This window comes from Gracilinanus agilis, chromosome 1, assembly GCF_016433145.1.
Source record: "Gracilinanus agilis isolate LMUSP501 chromosome 1, AgileGrace, whole genome shotgun sequence".
Lineage (NCBI taxonomy): Eukaryota > Metazoa > Chordata > Mammalia > Didelphimorphia > Didelphidae > Gracilinanus > Gracilinanus agilis.
Window position 1 is genome coordinate 767,126,023 of NC_058130.1, and position 19,209 is coordinate 767,145,231.

Here is a 19,209-nt window from a genome sequence, read left to right on the forward strand (position 1 = left end):
CTACATATTTCATGCATTTATTCTCTATTGTTGTGACTTGTCCAAAGTCACATAGGTAGCATTAGCCAATTCTTCTTCAAGTGTCACTTGTAAAGTGCTTTCCAACTGTGATATTCTGTTCCCTAGTAGGGAGATAGGGAGGAAGGAAGGAAGGAAGGAAGGAAGGAAGGAAGGAAGGAAGGAAGGAAGGAAGGAAGGAAGGAAAAAGGGAAAGAAGGTAAAAAGGAAGGAAGGAAAAAAGGAAGGAAGGAAGGAAGGAAGGAAGGATGACAGAAAGATCATGTCATGACATCTCATTGGGAAGACATCTCAGAGACCATGTACCTGCTCTACAACCTACCCAACAAATGGCCATCCATCTTTTGCTTGAAGATCTACATTAAGGGAATAATTGCTCCCCAGGCAGCCCATTCTGTTGAAGCATAATTCAGGTGAGGAAGTCTTGGCCTTTCTTGGCAACTTCCACCCACTGTTCCTGGTTCCTGCCTGTGGAGCCTGGCAGAACATGTCCTTCCTTTAGCTGACAGCACCTCAAGTGCTCAAAAACAAATAGTCCATTCCTTAAGTCACTTCTTCTTCAGAGCAGATATTCCCAGTTCATTTAATCACTCCTACAGTGGCATGATCTTGAGTTACTTCACTGTCCTCCTCATGCCTCCCACCTTATCAATCACCTTCCTTAAATGTGGCATTTAGAATGGGTACCACAAAGCTAATTGATTCAAATGAAGGAGAATGGGAATCTCTCCAGGCTCTGAGAGAGTCTGACCCTGACTCTTGGATGGCAGGTCTCATCTCACATGGTATGGCCTCACTGGCTTTGGTTCTCTTTACAATCTCTACCTCTCTTCATCCTTAAGTAGGCACCTCAAGGATTTCAGGACCAGCAGATGATCTATCTAAGCTTCTCAGGCTCTTCTGGAGGGAATACTGGAGTTTCACTGTATTTTCTTTAGTCAGTCAACAAGCATTTATTTTTGCATTGATTGTGTGCCAGCCCCTGTGCTAAATGCTAGGAATACAAATACAAGCACAAAGAAAAGCATTCTCTGCCCCCCAACAAGCTCACATCCTACTGGGGAAAGACTGTACAGAAAAGGGAACTGAAAGAGGGGGATGGGTGGGAAGAAAAGGTGTGGAGAGGAGAAAAAAAAGTCAGAAGAGAAGCCCAGAGAGGAATAAGGAATAAACACGCTTGGCCTGAGCACTTCCCTTAAGATGGAGGTTGGTAGTTAATTAAAATGCTGGTGTTCCAGTTTGGTTCTGCACTAATTAGAGGACCTTAATGAGATTCTGTCATTCTCTGAGCTTCAGCTCCCTTCGCTGTTAAATAAGGAGGCTGAACTAGATGTTCTCTCAGGTTCTCACATTCCCTGTTCTAAGGTGCCTCCCAGCTGTGACCTTCCTTGTTCTAAGGAGTCTCCCAGCTCTAGTATGCCATGTCCTAAGGCCTCTCCCGGCTCTGACATTCTCTGTTCTAAGGTTCCTCCCAGGTATGACATTCTGCATTCTAAGGACCTTCTCCTATTTTTGCATTCTAAATTCCAAGGCCTCTCCCAGTTCTCACATTTCTAATCCAATATTCCACTGAGATCTGATATTCTCTGTTCTAAGATCTCTCCCTGATCTAATATTCTACTTCTAAGATCCTTTTCAGTCCTGGATTATTAGTCAATGAGGAAGAACCTTAGAATATTATTTATTCCACATTCTAATGTCCCTTCCAACTCCCAGATTCAGTGTTCTATGTTCTGAAGTCTCCCTTTGCTCAGACATTCTGTGTTCTAAGAGCCCCTCTCAGCTCAGACATTTTATGATTCTAAAATGCATTTAGATCCCAATCTTGTCTTCTTGGCTTTTGAAAAATAAAATGAGCCTGAATACTCCAAAGCCTGTAGACACAGGACAAAGGTCCAGGTAGTCCTTCACCTTCCAAGGGAGCCAGCTGGGGGCTTCCCGGCACCAGGTCTCCCAGAGTTCCAAGCAAAGGCTGCCTTCAGCTTGGAAAAACTGCAAAGGAGCTGTCCATAATTTGATTTGTCCACCTCTTATTGAATCCCTGGTGCTCTATTACTCACTCTCTGAATCAGAGATTTTATTACTCGGAAAGTAAAAGGACTAGCGGCATTTTCCCTCTATTCTTTCTGCATCTTCAATTAGCCTTCCTGCTCATTTTTTAAACATAGAGGCATGTTTTTATATTTCCCCAGGAGTTACTTCAAAAATTAACATAGGGGTGCAATGCAGTTGCTGAGATATATTTATATCAAACAATGGCTTCGTTTTGAGCTTCTTTTCTTTTCTGCAGGCCTATAATATTGGTGACTCTCCTCTATTGCTAGTATTTAGTAGAAAATACATTTGGAGATTTAGTCACTTGAACCGGGTTCGAATCCCAGCTCTTCCACTTCTTTCCTGGGCGACCTCTGGCAAGTCATTGTTTCCTGAGTCTCGGTTTCCTCAACTATAAAATGAAAGGACTGGACGAGATGACCTGTGGGAGCCTTTCCAACTCTGAAATGATGGTCTCATCATCTCCTGATCCCTCAGGCTTATTCCAATCCTCCTGTCCTAAGTCAATTCAATTCAATATTTATTAAACGCTTGGAATATTCAACTCCTTGTGCTCTAGCTTTCTGGGTTCTAAGGTCATCCCAGCTCTAACATTCTATGTTCTGAGACCCCTCCCAGCATTTGTAGGCTCAAATTAGGAACCCGCTCAGGTCTGCTATTTAGCATTCTCAGGCCCCTTCCAGGAAGGGCATATAAAGATACATATGATACCAATGCTGTTCCCGGTTTCAAATGCCATCACGGTGTCCATCCATCTCTTAGACCTTCCTTCCAGGCATGACTCAGGAACCACCCTCCCCACAAAGTATTTCCTGATTCTCACTCACTCTCAGATATTATGCCCTCCTCCCCATCCACAAACGACTTTCTAATTATTTATATGTGAACATTTTGCCATTCTCCCATCCATTCCCCAGAAAGAATGTCAGGCAAGGAATCACATTGGTTTTTGTCTTTGCAGACCTGGGCAGGGTGCGGGGAGCGGGGCTAGTCCTAAACTTGTTTTTTGGTCATTTTAAGTCATGTCACACTCTTTGTGACAGCTTTCGGGGTTTTCTTGGCAGAGATACTGGAGTGGTTTGCCATATCCTTCTCCAGCTCATTTGACAGATGAGGAAACTGAGGCAAACAGGCTTCAATGATTTACCCATTTGGGGTTTTCTTGGCAGAGATACTGGAGTGGTTTGTCATGTCCTTCTCCAGCTCATTTGACAGATGAGGAAACTGAGGCACACAGGCTTCAATGATTTGCCCATTTGGGGTTTTCTTGGCAGAGATACTGGAGTGATTTGCCTTTTACTTCTCCTGCTCATTTGACAGATGAGGAAACTGAGGCAAATAGGCTTCAGTGATTTGTCCATTTGGGATTTTCTTGGCAAAGATCCTGGAGTGATTTACCATTTACTTCTCCAGCTCATTCGACAGATAAAGAACTGAGAAAGAGGATAATATTTTTTTAACCCTTACCTTCCATCTTAGAATCAATATTGTGTATTGATTCTAAGGCAAAAAAGCCATAAGGGCTGTGCAGTGGGAGTTAAGTGACTTGCCCAGGGTCACATAAATAATGTTTTTAATATTAATCACTTGTATGATTAATGCATAAGTTCACATTTGTATGGCTCTTGGCATCTACAAAATATTTTATCTTCCCTATCTTAATTAAGTTCCTCAACAACCCCCAGGAGTAGATGCAATTATTTTATTGTTGTCATTGTTGTTGTTGAGTTATTTCAGTCATGTCCAACTCTCCGAGACTCCGTTTGGGTCTTGGTAGAGATACTAGAGTGATTTGTCACTTCCTTCTTCAGGTGATTTGACAGATGAGAAAACTGAGGCAAACAGGGTGAAGTGACTTGCCCAGGGTGACACAACTAATAAGTATCTAAGGCTGAATGTGAGCTCAGGAAGAGAATCTTCAGGGCTCCAGGTGGGGTGCTCTATCCACTGCACCACTTCAGTGCCACAGTCCTGTACCTGATAGACAGTTAATAAGTGCTTTCTGAACTTAATTGAAGGATAAGGAAAGCTATGACTTGGATTAAAATGATAAGAAAGTTTTATTTAGGGTCATAGATTTAGAGCTTGAGAAAAGGTGAGGGAAGGCAAGGACTGCTGATCCATCCTGCTGGTCTTCTATTTCACCCTCTTCATGATACCATGGAAGAAACTCGGGTCTGGGAAAATTAGTGACTTGCCCAAGGTCACATAGCAATGTTGGAGAGAGTTCCTTCAGTAGAATGGTTGGGATTAAAGCCAGTGGAAGAGATTGAGACATGAGCGTGTGGTAAGTGGAAGGAGCAAATACAGATGACTTTTTTCAGAAATTTATGATGTTTGACTTCATATTCATAACCAATATCTTGCTGCTGACTTTCTCAAGGAGAGGGGCAGACAGGAAGGAACTCAAAAAAAATTTTTAAGTGAATATTAGGAGTTGGAAGGACCTGGGTTCAAATCTGGCCTCTGATACTTCCTTGATGTATGACCCTGGGCAAGTCACTTAACCTCAGTTGCCCAGCTCTTCTGTCTGAAAACCCACTAAGGTAGAAGTTAGGGTTGTTGGTTTGTTGTTTTTTTTTTTAATGAATGTTAAGTTTTTAAATGTAAATAGGAAATATCTAATGAAATAAAATAAATGAAATAAAATTTAAAGCATATCTAGTTTTAAAAATAAGTTTGTGTGCTTAAGGAGTTTTCTCTGTGTTTTTTTTAATTTTTAATTCCTTTTTTTAAAAAACCCTTAACTTCTGAGTATTCTGAGGGTGGGCAATGGGGGTCAAGTGACTTGCCCAGGGTCACACAGCTGGGAAGTGTCCGAGGCCGGATTTGAACCCAGGACATCCCGTCTCTAGGCCTGACTCTCAACCCACTGAGCTACCCAGCTGCCCCCTTTCTCTGTGTTTTTAACCACTTCCAGGCTTTCCCAATGGGAGAGGATGAAATGGTTATCCCGTGGTAAAACGGGAATCTCAGACCCAGGCAGTTTTCAGATATTTGAGATCTGGGTTTGGTCCTGTTAGCAGCAGTCAATCAACTGACCTACTCAGAATGAATGAAAACCTCAAGTCTTCATGTTATTCCTTCAAGGAACCCGGATGGCATTTTTCCTCTCGATGCTTCGTGTGTCTCGGAAAAACGTGGGCCTAAATGTAGGTTAATATCAATGTTAACTTTGCCAAGTCTGTTAAAACCCGCAGCAAAACAGAGGGCCTAACCTCCTCTCTGCTGACGAGGCTCTGAGCTCACCGACAGATTTAGCAGCTAATTTGCTAGACAAGTCTGGGCCAGCTCTCCCCTCTGGAAATGTTTCCAAATGGGGCTCCTAAGGGAAGAGGCCAGATACTGGAGGATCCATTAATAGGAAAAGCCCGCTGCTCCCAAAGGGCTGGAGGGCCGGAGCAGGGAGCCTGTCACACATCCAGAAAAACAGGAGGCCAGGAAGATGGAGCAGGGCCTCCCTCACCTAGTGGGACAGCTTCGTTTTCGGATTCCCGGAAACTTACTCAAGTCGATCTGTTCCCAAGAGCACTGACTTAGTTTCTCCGGCTTCTCACCGAGCTGGAGCCTTCTAACTGCCTTCTAAGCCTTTGCTGTCTCCATTTGGAGGAAACTTTTCCACCCAAACACTAGAATTAACCATAATTTTAAGTAGGAACAAGTGCTTTTGAGTGTCCTTCATTTAGTGTCTCTTGCTAAGGTCTCAAATTCTCATCACTCTCTTTTTCTACTCCCTTTCGTTCTGAATTGGGTTTAGCAGTTGAGAAACCGAAGAAAATATTACCAAAATGAAGACTAGCTAATCATCTTCTTTATATGCAGACCACACCCTACTGCATACTCTGAAGTCAAAAAGTATAGGGTGTACCCAGAAAGCAAGGAAACTGGTTTGAGGCTTCAGTTTCTTCATCTGTGAAATGGGAAGGTTGAACCAGAAAGATTTCTAAGGCCCTTCCCACATCCTATATTCCATGTTTTAAAGGCCTTCCCAGCTCTGACATTCCCTGTTCTAAGCCCCTTCCAAGCTCTGGCATTCCCTGTTCTAAGCTTTCTCATAACTCTGACGTTCCCTGTTCTAAGCCCCCTCCCAGCTCTGACATTCTCTATTCTGGGTTCTAGGTTCCCTCCCAGGTCTGACATTCTCTGTTCTAAGACCCTTCCCAGCTCTGACATTCCATGTTCTAAGGCTCCTCCCAGCCCTGATATCCCCTATTCTAAGCCCCCTTCCCAGCCCTGACATTCCCTGTTCTAAAGCTCTATTCAAAGGCCTCTCCCAGCTCCCACTTTCTCAATTGTAAGACCCCCTCCGACCCCTAACATTACTTGTTCTAAGGCCCCTTGAAGGTCTGGCATTCTCTTCCAAGTCTCTTCCCAGCTGTGACATTCTGTGTTCTAAGCCTTCTCCAAGCTCTGACATTCTTTGTTCTAGGTTCCCTTTTCTAAAGTCTCTCCCAGCTCTGATTTGTTGCATCTGTGACTGTGATGTCTGTGCAAACGAGTGTTGTCCTTTTCAAAGTTATCTCCTTGGAAGTCCAGATGTTTCTACCTCTATTTCCGATGAAACATTTTAGGATACCCTCTTTTGACAATGGCCTTCAGAATATATAATGTATATATTTTGAACTTTGTATTTAAAAAGTGTTTAATTTGAATTTTTAAATAATTATTACTCCAGATAATTGTAATTATTTTTCAAATTTTTGTAATTTGAATTTTGTCCATTTTGGTCATATATTCTTTAGAATTTACTGAATGATGAGATGCCTTCATCCTTTGTGAATGGATTTGAATTTTGGAAATAGCTCAGAGTCCCTTAAAACTGTCTAAAAAATAAATGGGTTTATGTTTAAGCTAGGTAATACCACAACTAGTCAAAAAAACCATGAGAGTAGTGTCAAATGGAAACTACTGTAAGACCCTGGGCAAATTGCTTACTCTCTCTTAGCCTCACTTTCCCCATCTGTAAAAACAATAGGAAAAAAACTAGTTGGGATGCAAAAGTATCTTTAAAAAACAAAAACAACTTGATAAGATTGGATTAGATGATCTCTAAGGAGCCTTCCATAGCAACTCAGTTTCTACGATTCTTTCATTTTCATGTGTGATTCATTGGTTCTGAAAGCAATTCCCAGAGAGTTTCATACGCCCAGACACTGATTTCATCCATGCAGGTACTCTCTCCACCACCAGCACAGATTGAGATCGTCTGTGATTTATAATTTACTGACCAAAAAATTGCCTTTCTCCCATACCTTCCCTTGGCCAGCCTAATGATGAATTTCTCAGGAGCTTGGCTCTGTTGGTCATTGGATGATGGAGGTCCAGTCAATCCATCATGGCCTGGGGCTGTTGGGAGGACCTGGTGGAACTATCTAGAATACCTTTCAAGAACATGGGGTCACCATCACTAAAGGTCAGCCTTTAGTGCGGCATCAGAGGATTTCCAAAAAAGATTCCAAAAAAGTGTTAGAATGGCCGCAGCATCATCAAAACTGGTATATAACTAGCAGTCTAATACATCTGTGATCTCCTCAATCTGGGAACTCTCTTTAAGGATAGAGTCACATCTCATCCACATCTCATCCATGCCTGCCCATCCTGGGTACCTTCTCTCCTGGTCCTCCCACCACTTTGTCATGCTTGAATGCCATTTTTTTTTAACCCTTAGATAATTTTATATATATACCAGTACTTTATATTGGTTCTAAGGCAGAAGAGCAGTAAGGGCTAGGCAATGGGGGTTAAATGATTTGCCCAAGGTCACACAGCTAGGAAGTATGTGAAGCTGAAGTTGAATCTAGGACCTCTAGTCTCCAGGCCTGGCTTTTAATCCACTGTGCTAACTAGCTATCCCCACTTCAAGCCTTTTTTTTTTTTTTCCAAAATTTTTTATTGATTAAGAAAATTTTTTCATGGTTCCATGATTCATGTTCTTTTACTCCCCTCCTCCCAGCCCCTTCCCATAACCAACACACAGTTCCACTAGGTTTTGCTTATGTCATTGATCAAGACCTATTTCCATATTATTAATATTTGTACTAGGGTGATCATTTAGAGTCTACATCCCCAATCATATCCCCATCGACCCATGTGATCAGGCAGTTGTTTTTCTTCTGTGTTTCTACTCCCACAGTTCTTTCTTTGGATGTGGATAGAATCTTTCTCATAAATCTCTCAGAATTGTCCTGGATCATTGCATAGCTGCTAGTAGAGAAGTCCACTACATTCAATTGTACCACAGTGTATCAGTCTCTGTGTATAAGGTTCTCCTGGATCTGTTCCTTTCATTCTGTATCAGTTCCTGGAGGTCTTTCAAGTTCACATGGAATTCCTCCATTTCTTTATTCCTTTCAGCACAATAGTATTCCATCACCAACAGATACCACAATCTGTTCCTCCATTCTCCAATCGAAGGGCATCTTCTCATTTTCCAATTGTTTGCCACCACAAAGATCGCGGCTATAAATATTTTTGTACAAGTCTTTTTCCTTATGATCTCTTTGGGGTATAAACCCAGCAGTGGTATGGCTGGATCAAAAGGCAGACACTCTTTTAAAGGCATAGTTCCAAATTGCCATCCAGAATGGATGGATCAATTCGCAACTCCACCAGCAATGCATTAATGTCTCTATTTTGCTGCATCCCCTCCAACATTCATTACTTTCCTTTGCTGTCATGTTAATCAATCTGCTAGGTGTGAGGTGGTACCTCAGAGTCATTTTGATTTGCATTTCTCTAATTTTAAGAGATTTAGAACACTTTTTCATGTGTTTATTTATTTATTTATTTATTTTTCTTTTTCTTTTTTTTTTTTTTTTTTAACCCTTAACTTCTGTGTATTGGCTCCTAGGTGGAAGAGTGGTAAGGGTGGGCAATGGGGGTCAAGTGACTTGCCCAGGCTCACACAGCTGGGAAGTGCCTGAGGCCGGGTTTGAACCTAGGACCTCCTGTCTCTAGGCCTGGCTCTCAATCTACTGAGCTACCCAGCTGCCCCTCATGCGTTTATTGATAGTTTTGATTTCTCTATCTGAAAATTGCCTATTTCAAGCCTTCTTTAATTTCTCTGACATTATATAAATGCCACTAGCACAGAAGGACAATCCATTGGTTATACCCCTCCCAAAAAATTTCACCTTTAATTTAAATTTGGTATGTAATTGTTAATATATATTTCCAATAAAATACAAGCTCTTTGGAAGCAGAAAATGTTTAATTTTTATCTCAGTATCTCCAACACCTAGCACAGCATCCAGAATAGAGTATGTGTCTAATTATTGCTCTCTGGTTATATGATTATCCTTTATTTTTCCTATTTGACTAGCCCACCTTTTTTTCTGATCATATCATTCTTTTTTATTATTTTTTTTTACCCTTAACTTCTGTGTATTGGCTCCTTAGTGGAAGTGGTAAGGGTGGGCAGTGGGGGTCAAGTGACTTTCCCAGGGTCACACAGCTAGGAAGTGTCTGAGGCCAGATTTGAACCTAGGACCTCCTGTCTCTAGGCCTGACTTTCAATCCACTGAGCTACCCAGCTGCTCCCTGATCATCTCATTCTGATAATTCCTTTACCAGAGATGTGCTGGAGCCAGCTCTGATCAGTCTGAGCATTTACACCTAAGAAATCATCAATCGGCTACAAATCAGGGCTTGATTTATTATTTCACTGACCGTCTAGACTTTTCAAAGTATGAAAAATGCAGATCCAACTTAAAAGTGTAGATATACACCCCACCTACCACCACCCTGAGCCTGGTTGTTAAATGTTTACTATCATACTTCTGTATTGTTGCTCTGTGAACATTACTTGAGTTCAGCAGGTAGTAGAAGGATCAGAGAATGAAATCAACCCTAAACTGGAGGTGGCGACTGGAGGCTAATGAATAATAACAACACTAATTATTATATATTCTACAATATTAGTATTATTAGAGCTGCCAGTTATATAGTGTTTTAAATGCTTTACATCTGTTATCTCAGTGGAGCCTCCCAACACTTCTGCCCATTACACAGCTTCTCCTACATTTGTAATATTACCGCCTGCTCATAACTAATATGCATTTCTCCATTGCCCTTTGGGGAATCTTTTCCTTCGATCCTTCACAAGCCATAGTTTTCCATCACTAGCAGCCATATGTCAATGGAAGATCTATTGGAATTAAGAAGAGAGACTGGTTCTAGACAGATGTTTGGGGTCATGGATGTCATGATTTCCAAAAGCAAGCCAGTCTGCGCCCTCTTCCTGTTCAATCCTGGACCCAATTTATCGTCCATGTGAGGGTAAAATAATAAATAAAATAAATAAAATAAAAATAAAAGACTGGGAGTAGATTTTCTGAGGTCACTGGCTTTAATATGAGGCATGCAAAGTCCTCGAAAGTCCATGGCTCTGCAGATGCACTTTGTATGCCTTTGCAAGCCCCATATTAAAGTCAATATCCTCACAAGTTTTGTTTCCTTGTCATTCTCTTTACATCCATTTAGAGTGTCGGCCTGAGAACATATATAATGATGACTAAACTCAGGGGGAGCTTGGTGGTACAGTGAGTTTGAGTGCTGGACTCAGAGGAGACAGGAAGACCTGAGTTCAAATCCTGCCTCTGTTCTGTACTAGGTGGATGATTGTGTCAAGGCACTCAAACTTCCACTGGCTCATCTGTAAAATGGGGATAATCATAGCTCTTACCTCCCAGGGGAATTTCAAGGATCAAATGAAATAACATATTTAAAGCTCTTTGCAAACCTTAAAGTGCTTTACACACACTATGGGATGGTCATTTATTTGTGTATCATAATCTAAACAATAGACCAGCATCCACTTTGTTTTTCCTGTGTGGATAATTAAGCCAAAACTCCTTTGAATGATTATGAATCTTATATAGAAGACTGTGAAATGTTCTGGGTCTTGATGCAATTAGCAGAGTGTCATCTGAAGACAGGAATGCTTGGAGGACTTCTTCATGTCTAGGTCATCCCTCTTTGACTTAGACCTTGTGCTATGGGAGCAAATGCCTTTGATGATCTTTTCCCCCCTGTTTTATGCTTGATTCAGTTTTGATCAGATCTGGTATAGTGGATATGAGAGCTGACTTTAACACCAGGAAATTCAAGTCTTTTTTTAAAAAAAAAACCTTACTGTCTATTTTACAATCAATACTAAGTATTGATCCCAAGGCAGAAGAGCAGTAAGGGCTAGGCCATAAGGGTTAAGTGACTTGTCCAGGGTCACACAGCTAGGCAGATTTGAACCCATGTCCTCCCAACTCCAGGTCTGGCCCTCTGTTCACTGCTACCCAGCCACCTCTCTAGTTTCAAATGTTACCCCTGACACATGCTAGCTCTGGGACCCTCGGCAAATCGGTTAGCCTCTCCTTGTAATTCAGTAAAACTCCAAGTGGCAGGTGAAGAACCATTCCTAGTTCTTAGGCCATGCAAAAATGATTCGTGCGTGGATTCAGCCAGTAAACTGTAGTCGACTGACCCTGCCTAGCCAGCTCTCTTAGCCTCCCGAGTTTCAGAGCAGCTGCTAACCGAGATAAGTCGAGGGAGCTTTGGCGACCGGGATTTCCTTAAACTAACAAATTACCAGTCAGGTCTCTGTTTTCGTCACCTCGACTCTGATAACTGGAAGGGCGTCGAACAATGTTATTCCAACTGCGTTATCTTTCTAGGAATGTTACCCGTTTTTTGCCATATGTAGACGAGATTCCATGCTGGGAAGAAAGTCTTCCAGGCCAAGGATCAAATGCCTTTTAATAGTCAACAAACAATAATCACGGTGGGAGCCCGTGTTCACAACAGCTTTCATTCAGTTGAATGAGGGTACACGTGGCCTGCCATGGAAGGGCGCTGCAGAAAGCCTGCCCGTTCCCCTCGAATACCCTCATTAAGGCTGCCCTCAGTACATGTGTAGGTTATTCTCATGGACATTTTCTGTGGGTAGGAAAGTAGCTGTAAATGGATTGCTTAAATAACAACGATTACGAATTCTCTTTCTTTTAGAGCCTCGCCGCATTTCCCTTCCTCCTCAGTAATAGATTTTAGTGGGACCCATTTTGAAGATTGTCTTTATTATTTTTTGAAACCATTCAAAGGAGAATGTGCTTCACTTTGAAAAGGCTTGCTCATTAGGGAAAGCATTCTTATAATAGCGATAGATTGAAATCTGAAGGTAAGTCTCTGTTCCTTTAGTTCAGAGAAATATCTTTCTATCAAGCCACCTTCAGAGATAGGCTAACCTGCATGAGGGCAGCTAGGCGGTACAGTGGACAGAGCACCAGATGTAGAGTCAGGAAGACTTGAGCTCAAATCGAGTCTCAGGTGCTTATTAGCTGTGTGACCCTGAGCAAGTCACTTTACCTTGTCTGCCTCGGTTTCCTCATCTGTCAAATGAGTTGGAGAAGGAAATGGCAAACCTCTCTAGTATCTTTGCCAAGAAAACCCCAAATGGGGTCCTGAACACCCATACATGACTCAAATGACTCAACAACAATAATCTCTATGAGGTAGAAGGCCAGAGTTTTCAACGAGACTGTGCCTGGACCTGCCTGATGTTTTGATTTAGATTGTTTTGCTTGGCCCCAGTGGGCAGAACCAGGAACAATGAAGAAGATCATTGAGGTCAGAGAAAAGCTTCCTAACGAGGCAGCTAAGTGCTTAATAAATATAGACAAGGAACACTAGACTTAGAGTCAGGAAAGATCCAGGTTCAAATTTGGCGCCCTCTTAGGCAGACACTTGCTGAATACCTCTCTGTATCATGTGCCAAGCTCCCTGCCAGACAGCTAGAGAAACAAAGACATGACATCAGGCCCAGCCATCAAGGAATTTAGTGCTACTGAGGGTCAAGCTATCAGTCAAGGCATATTTATCAAGCACCTATGATGGAACCTATGAGGGAGTGAGGGATGTCAGTGTTGGATAGAGGATCCCTTGTTGGTAGATGGAGGAGAACAGATGCTGCTCTGATATTTGTTACCTCTGCAATCTTGGGCAACTCATGTAGGAGATAGGCCCACTGTACCCTTCTTTGGTCAAACCATTGTATTCTCTTCTGGGTACCACATTAAAAAAAACAATCCTATCTTCTGTCTTAGAACCAGTACTAAAGGAGGGGCAGGTAGGTGGCCCAGTGGCTATAGCTTGAAAATAGGAGGACTGACTGCTCTTCTGCCTTAGAACCATACACAGTATTGATTCTAAGACAGAAGATAAGGGTTAAAAAAACCAATATGTATAGGGCAGCTAATTGGTTCAGGGGATAGAAAACTGGGTTTGGAATCAAGAAGACTCATCTTCCTGAGTTCAAATCCAGCCTCACAAATTTACTAGCGGTGTGACCCTGGGCAAATCACTTAACCCTCTTTGCTTCAGTTTCCTCACCTATAAAATGAGGAAATGGCAAAACACTTCTCCAGTAACTTTGCCACAAAAACCCCAATTAGGGTCAAGGAGTCAGATATGATTGACTGAACAACCACAGTAGGCACTAAGTGTGGTAGTCCCAAAAAAACAAAACCGAATAAAACAAAAAGAAAACCCTGAGTTTGAGGACTTCTTTGAGAACCATAAGGCTCATGTGGAAAAGAATGGTAAGAGCCAGGCAGTTGGGGGTAAGTGGCTTGCCCAAGGTCACACAGCTAGGAAGGGTCTAAGGCCAGAGTTGAACTCATGACCTCCTGTCTCCTGGTCTGACATTCTATCCATTGTGCTACTGGCTGCCCCATTTTAAGAAGGACTTTGTCAAGCTGAAGGGTGTTGAGATGAGTACATCTTGTATAGTGGTAGACTGGTGACTCCTGGTCTAGAAAGGATTGATTTTTCTTCAGAACGGGAAATTTTTAGCTTGGAGAAGTGATTTCATGAAGACATGATTGTTATGTACTATGAAGGATTGTCAGATGGAAGAGGGTTTAGCCTTGCTCTTCTTGGCCCCAGAAGGACAAAAAAAAAATCACTGAGTGACATTGAAGGACAATTTAGTTTTAATCTCATAAATGTCATTAAAAAATCTTCTTACATGACTTTTCCAAAATGGATTAGACTACCTTGGGAAGTGGCCCATTTTCCCTCCTTGGAGGTTTTGAAGCCAAGTCTGGATGTTGGATATATGTGAGTGAGAACTCTTTTCCTGTGTGGGTGGAACTAGATGGCCAACTGTCACCTTCTGAGATCCTGAGATTCTCTGGGCCTCAGCTTGCCCCTCTATAAAATGAGGAGCTTGGACTGAATGGAAAGGTTCTTAGTTTGTCTGTTCTGGACCCCTCTGAAAGTCTGGTGAAGTTTTTCAGAATAAGTATTTATATCTATATGTATATATGTATATATGTATGTATGTATCTATCTATCTATCTCTCTATCTCTCTCACTGTCCATCCATCCATTCATCTATCTATCCATCCATCCATCTGTATCTCTCTCTCTCTGTCTGTCTGTCCATCTGTCCATCTGTCCATCTGTCTGTTTATCTATATATCTATCTGTATCTCTCTCTGTCCATCTGTCTGTCCATCCATCTATCTATCTATCTGTCTATCTATCTCCCAGTCTATCTATCCATCCATCTCTCCATCTATCTATATCTATAATCTATAAAATATAATATATCTATATCTAAAATAGATAAATAGATGGATACCATTACCTTCCATCTTAGCATCCATTCCAATAAGGGTAAGCAATTGAGGTTAAGTGACTTATACAGGGTCACAAAGCTGGGGTGTATATAAGGTCAGATTTGAACCCACGTCTTCCTGATATGGGAGAAATTGCACCCAAATTTGTAGCAGTCTTGCCCCAAGAATGGGAGACTCAAACTCCGTTCAGGCCAGAAATAAGAAAAGAATTTTATTTGAAGAAGTGGAGGTTCTTGGTGGTAGACCAGCAGTCTGGAGGCCAATCAGGTAGCCTTAGGGCCCATGGATAAGCCCAGGGGCTAGGAGAGTGGCCTCTGGAGCTCATAGCATGGAATAGCAGCTCCACTATAGGGTGGCTTCCACACCCTGTGGATCAGGGTTGCCATATTTGTTGGGGTCTGGTCGCTTAGCATCTCCCTTTGCAAACTCAGATGGAGGTATGCTTTGGGGTTTGTTGCCAGAGGGAATAAGGAGCTGCAAGACTGGGGGATTCTTCTGGAATGCCAGCGTCCCCAGTGTGCAGGTTCCATGTTCCTCCATTGTCCACCTTGTCCTTATTTGTCTGGGAGAGATCTGGCTGCCCTTCCAGAGTGGGAACATGGGAAGGGGATACAGTACAGTGGAGGACCGCTATAGGTAATTAATTCTTTCTGAGAACAATGTAAACAATTAATAAAACAGAGAAAATACAAAGCTGATGCCTAGTATAGAACGTTACTGATCTAGAACACAGAGCGGAGAACTGAACAATCTGAAATTCCTGCTTGACTAATGCTGAAACTCCAGGTGTTGCAGTTGATGTTTAACTAGTGCTAACTAGTAAGAAATGCAGGATTTCAGAGTACGAGGGCCTGTCCCACTGCTGCCCATCTCCAAGGCTGGTTCTCTATCCACTGAACCGCCTAGCTGCTCCTCTACTATTTTAATAGAATTGGTTTTCTTTGTGATTCTCGGGGGTTTTTATTTTATGCACTTAAAAATGTTATTCCGAGAGGCTGCTAGGAAGTCCAGGAGAAAGAGAGCCAAGCCCTGAATTCGAATTTGACCTCATTTACTTCTCTGCCATTCTATGAGCCTATAATTCTGTGATATCAGAAAGGGGCAGAGGTCAATGTTTGGGACTGACTTCCCAGAGAAGGTGCATCTATGAGTTTATACTTGAAGGATGGGCAAGATTTAGCGAGGCAGGGAAAGGAGGCAGGGAAATAGCAGAGGCAAAGCATGGAGGCTGACATGACTAAAGAGCATATAAAGGAAGAGAGGAAACTAGGCGGTCTCTTCCTAAAATCTCCAAATCCTCTCGCATCCATTATCTCACCTTTGCAAGCCCCCTGGGTAGTACAGGTCCCATTTTAGATGAAAAAGCCAAGGTACAAGCTAACTGTAATGGCTCACTTCCATAACAAAGCTAAGATTAGGTCCCAAACTCCTGACTCCCAGTCAGGTACCCTACACGTGTGGTAAAAAGTCATTGGAGGGGGCAGCTGGGTAGCTCAGTGGGTTCAAATATGGCCTCAGACACTTCCCAGCTGTGTGACCCTGGACAAGTCACTTGACCCCCATTGCCTACCCTTACCACTCTTCTGCCTTGGAGCCAGTACACAATATTGTATTGGTAAGGGTTTAAAAAAATGAATGCAGAGAAAAGCATCTAAGTGACTCAATGGACAGAGAGTCAGGCCCAGAGATGGGAGGTCCTAGGTTCAAATTTGGCCTCAGACACTTCCCAGCTGTGTGACCCTGGACAAGTCACTTGACCCCCATTGCCTATCCTTGCCACTCTTCTGCCTTGGAGCCAATGCACAGTATTGACTCCAAGATGGAAGGTAAGGATTTAAAAAAAAAAGTCATTGGAGTAAAAGCTGGCTGTGTAGTAAAGGTCCTTTAATTTAATTTTTTTGTATAACAAGAAAAGTGGGAAGGGGAGTTGTATAGGGAGTATTTATTAAACCCCCTACTATGTGCCAGGCACTCTGCTAAGTACCTTACATATATTATCTCATGTGATCCTGACAACAGTCTTGGGAGGTGACCGCTATCATTATCCCCATTTTATAGATGAGGAAACTGAGGCAAACAGAGGCTTGCTCTGAAGCTGGTTGAACTCAGGTCTTCCTTGCTCCAGACCCAGCTCTCCATCCATCACTCACCCTAGCTAGTGTAATACAGCACAGGTCTAAGAATTACAGTGCCCGGCTCCAGTAATCTCTGTTCTGTGCCCGAAGGTCACTCTGGGCTGCCGTCTGAGGGTAATGAGTCTCCAGTCCCTCCCCCTATTCTAGTATTCTGTCATTCTCAGAGGCATGTTGGGGATCGGAAAAGTCACGCTTGGTTCTCTGAATTTAGACTCCTACAAATTGCCCTCCAGTTCCCATAAACCCCCGTCCGGGTGCCAAAGAGAGTCGAGTAGAGCCCTGTCCACAAGGGCAGGGCCAAAGAGGGCCAACATTGTGAGGAGATGTGAGCCGGATCTGTGTTCTGTTTGGGAAATCGGCCTCTTGTTGGCAGGGCTTCAGAGCAAACTAGAAAGAAAGGACCAATTCTGTGGCTGCCCTGAATGTCATTTGGGGCGGAGAGGGGCATCGTGCTGGCTCAGTGGGAAAAGGACACGCCAAGAGACCTGGAGACGGGGAGGAAAGGGGGAGCAAGGTGGGGAACCCTCCCCCCCATCCACCCCCACTTCTTAAAGACCCCTCTCTCTCCTCTCCCAGCACCTAGAACAAGAGAAGCACGAGTTACGAAGACGATTTGAGAACCGGGAAGGCGAGTGGGAAGGCCGAGTATCAGAGCTGGAGAGCGATGTGAGACAGCTGCAGGTCGAGCTGGAGAAGCAACAGGTTCACCTTCGAGAAGCCGACAGAGAGAAGACGAGGGCAGTCCAGGAACTCTCCGAACAGAACCAAAGACTCTTGGACCAGCTCAGTAGGGTGAGTTATCAGTTAAAAGGAATAAAGTGGATGGGAAGTGACCTGAATGCTGGGGAAAGGAGCTGCCACGGAATGTCTGTTTCTGAAGTTTATGCTGGGGGGGAAGCTGGGTAGCTCAGTGGATTGAGAGTCAGGTCTAGAGACAGGAGGTCCTGGGTTCAAATTCAGCCTCAGACACTTCTCAGCTGTGTGACCCTGGGCAAGTCACTTGACCCCCACTGCCCACCCTTACCACTCTTCCACCTAAGAGCCAATACACAGAAGTTAAGGGTTTTAAAAAAAATGAAGTTTATGCTGGGGATGGAGGGGGGCAGCTAAGTGGCTCAGTGGATAGAGAACTAATCCTACAGATGGGAGATCCTGGGTTCAAATCTGGCCTCAGACACTTCCCAGCTGTGTGACCCTGGGCAAGTCACTTAACCCTCTTTGCCTCCGCTTACCCTTCTTCTGCCTCGGAACCAATACAGAGTGTTGATTCTAGGATGGAAGGTAAAAGTCGTAAAAAATGTTTACGGTGGGAGAAAATACATGCCTGAAATTGGCTGATTGCAACTTCCAATGGTGAGCTTTTTGCAGATGACTTTTGACTCTTCGCCCTGGGAAACTTTAAGGGAGTTGGCAGGTTCTTTCTCATTGAGATCTCCAAGCAAAAGCAAAGATGACCAACTTGTGAAATATGGAGAAGAGGATTCCTTTAGTATACAGATTAGTATAGTTGGACTAGTGAGCTCTGTGCTCCCTTCCAACTGCTTGTGATTCTCTGAAGGCAGTACTGTTTAGCATGAGGAAAACTGGCCTGGATTTTAATTTCTGGCCCTCTTGTGTCCATTGCACGGTTGTGTCTGACTCTTCAAGACCCTGTGGACCGTGATGCCCACGAGGTTCTCTTGGCATCCATACCAGAGCAGCTTGCCATTTCCTTCTTCTATGGATTAAGGCAAACAGAAGCTTACATGCCCAGGGTCATACAACTAGTAAATGTCTGAGGCTGGATTTGAACTCAAGTCTTCCTGACTCTAGACTGAACACTCTATCCACTGAGCCACCTGTTTGTCGTCCATTCATTTCAGTCATGTGCAGCTCTTTGTGACTCCATTTGGGGTTTCCTTGGCAAAGATAGCAGAATTGTTTATAATTTCCTTCTCCAACTCATTTGACAGATTAGGCAACTGAGGAAGCAGGGTTAATTAATTTTTAATTAATTTATTTCCAGGGTTATTTAATATGCTCAGGGTCATGCAACCAGGAAGTGTTTGGGACCAGATTTGAACTCAAGTCTTCCTGACTCTAAATCTAGTACTCTATTTACTGTGCCACCTTGTAAAAGGGACATAAATGTGATTATTTATTTATTTATTATTTATTAATTAAGAAAATTTTTCCATGGTTATGTGATTCATGTTCTTTCCCTCCCTTCCTTCCACCCCCTCCCATAGCCAAGACATAATTCCACTGAGTTTTACATGTCTATATATTTATATAATTTAATATATTTTTTATTTTATATATATTATATAATATATAATTATATAATTTTATTTCTGTATTATATAATATATAATTATATAATTTTATTT

At 42.8% G+C, this 19,209-nt stretch overlaps 1 protein-coding gene across 1 annotated transcript in view; it reads left to right on the plus strand.

The window, feature by feature from the left end:
• BICDL1 (BICD family like cargo adaptor 1) overlaps window positions 1–19,209 on the plus strand; it is a 90,656-nt gene that overhangs the window by 17,536 nt on the left and 53,911 nt on the right. Inside the window, exon 2 of the mRNA XM_044685449.1 lies at window positions 17,417–17,632. Within this exon, the coding sequence (XP_044541384.1) occupies window positions 17,417–17,632 (216 nt within the window). The remainder of the gene's footprint in view (window positions 1–17,416; window positions 17,633–19,209) is intronic.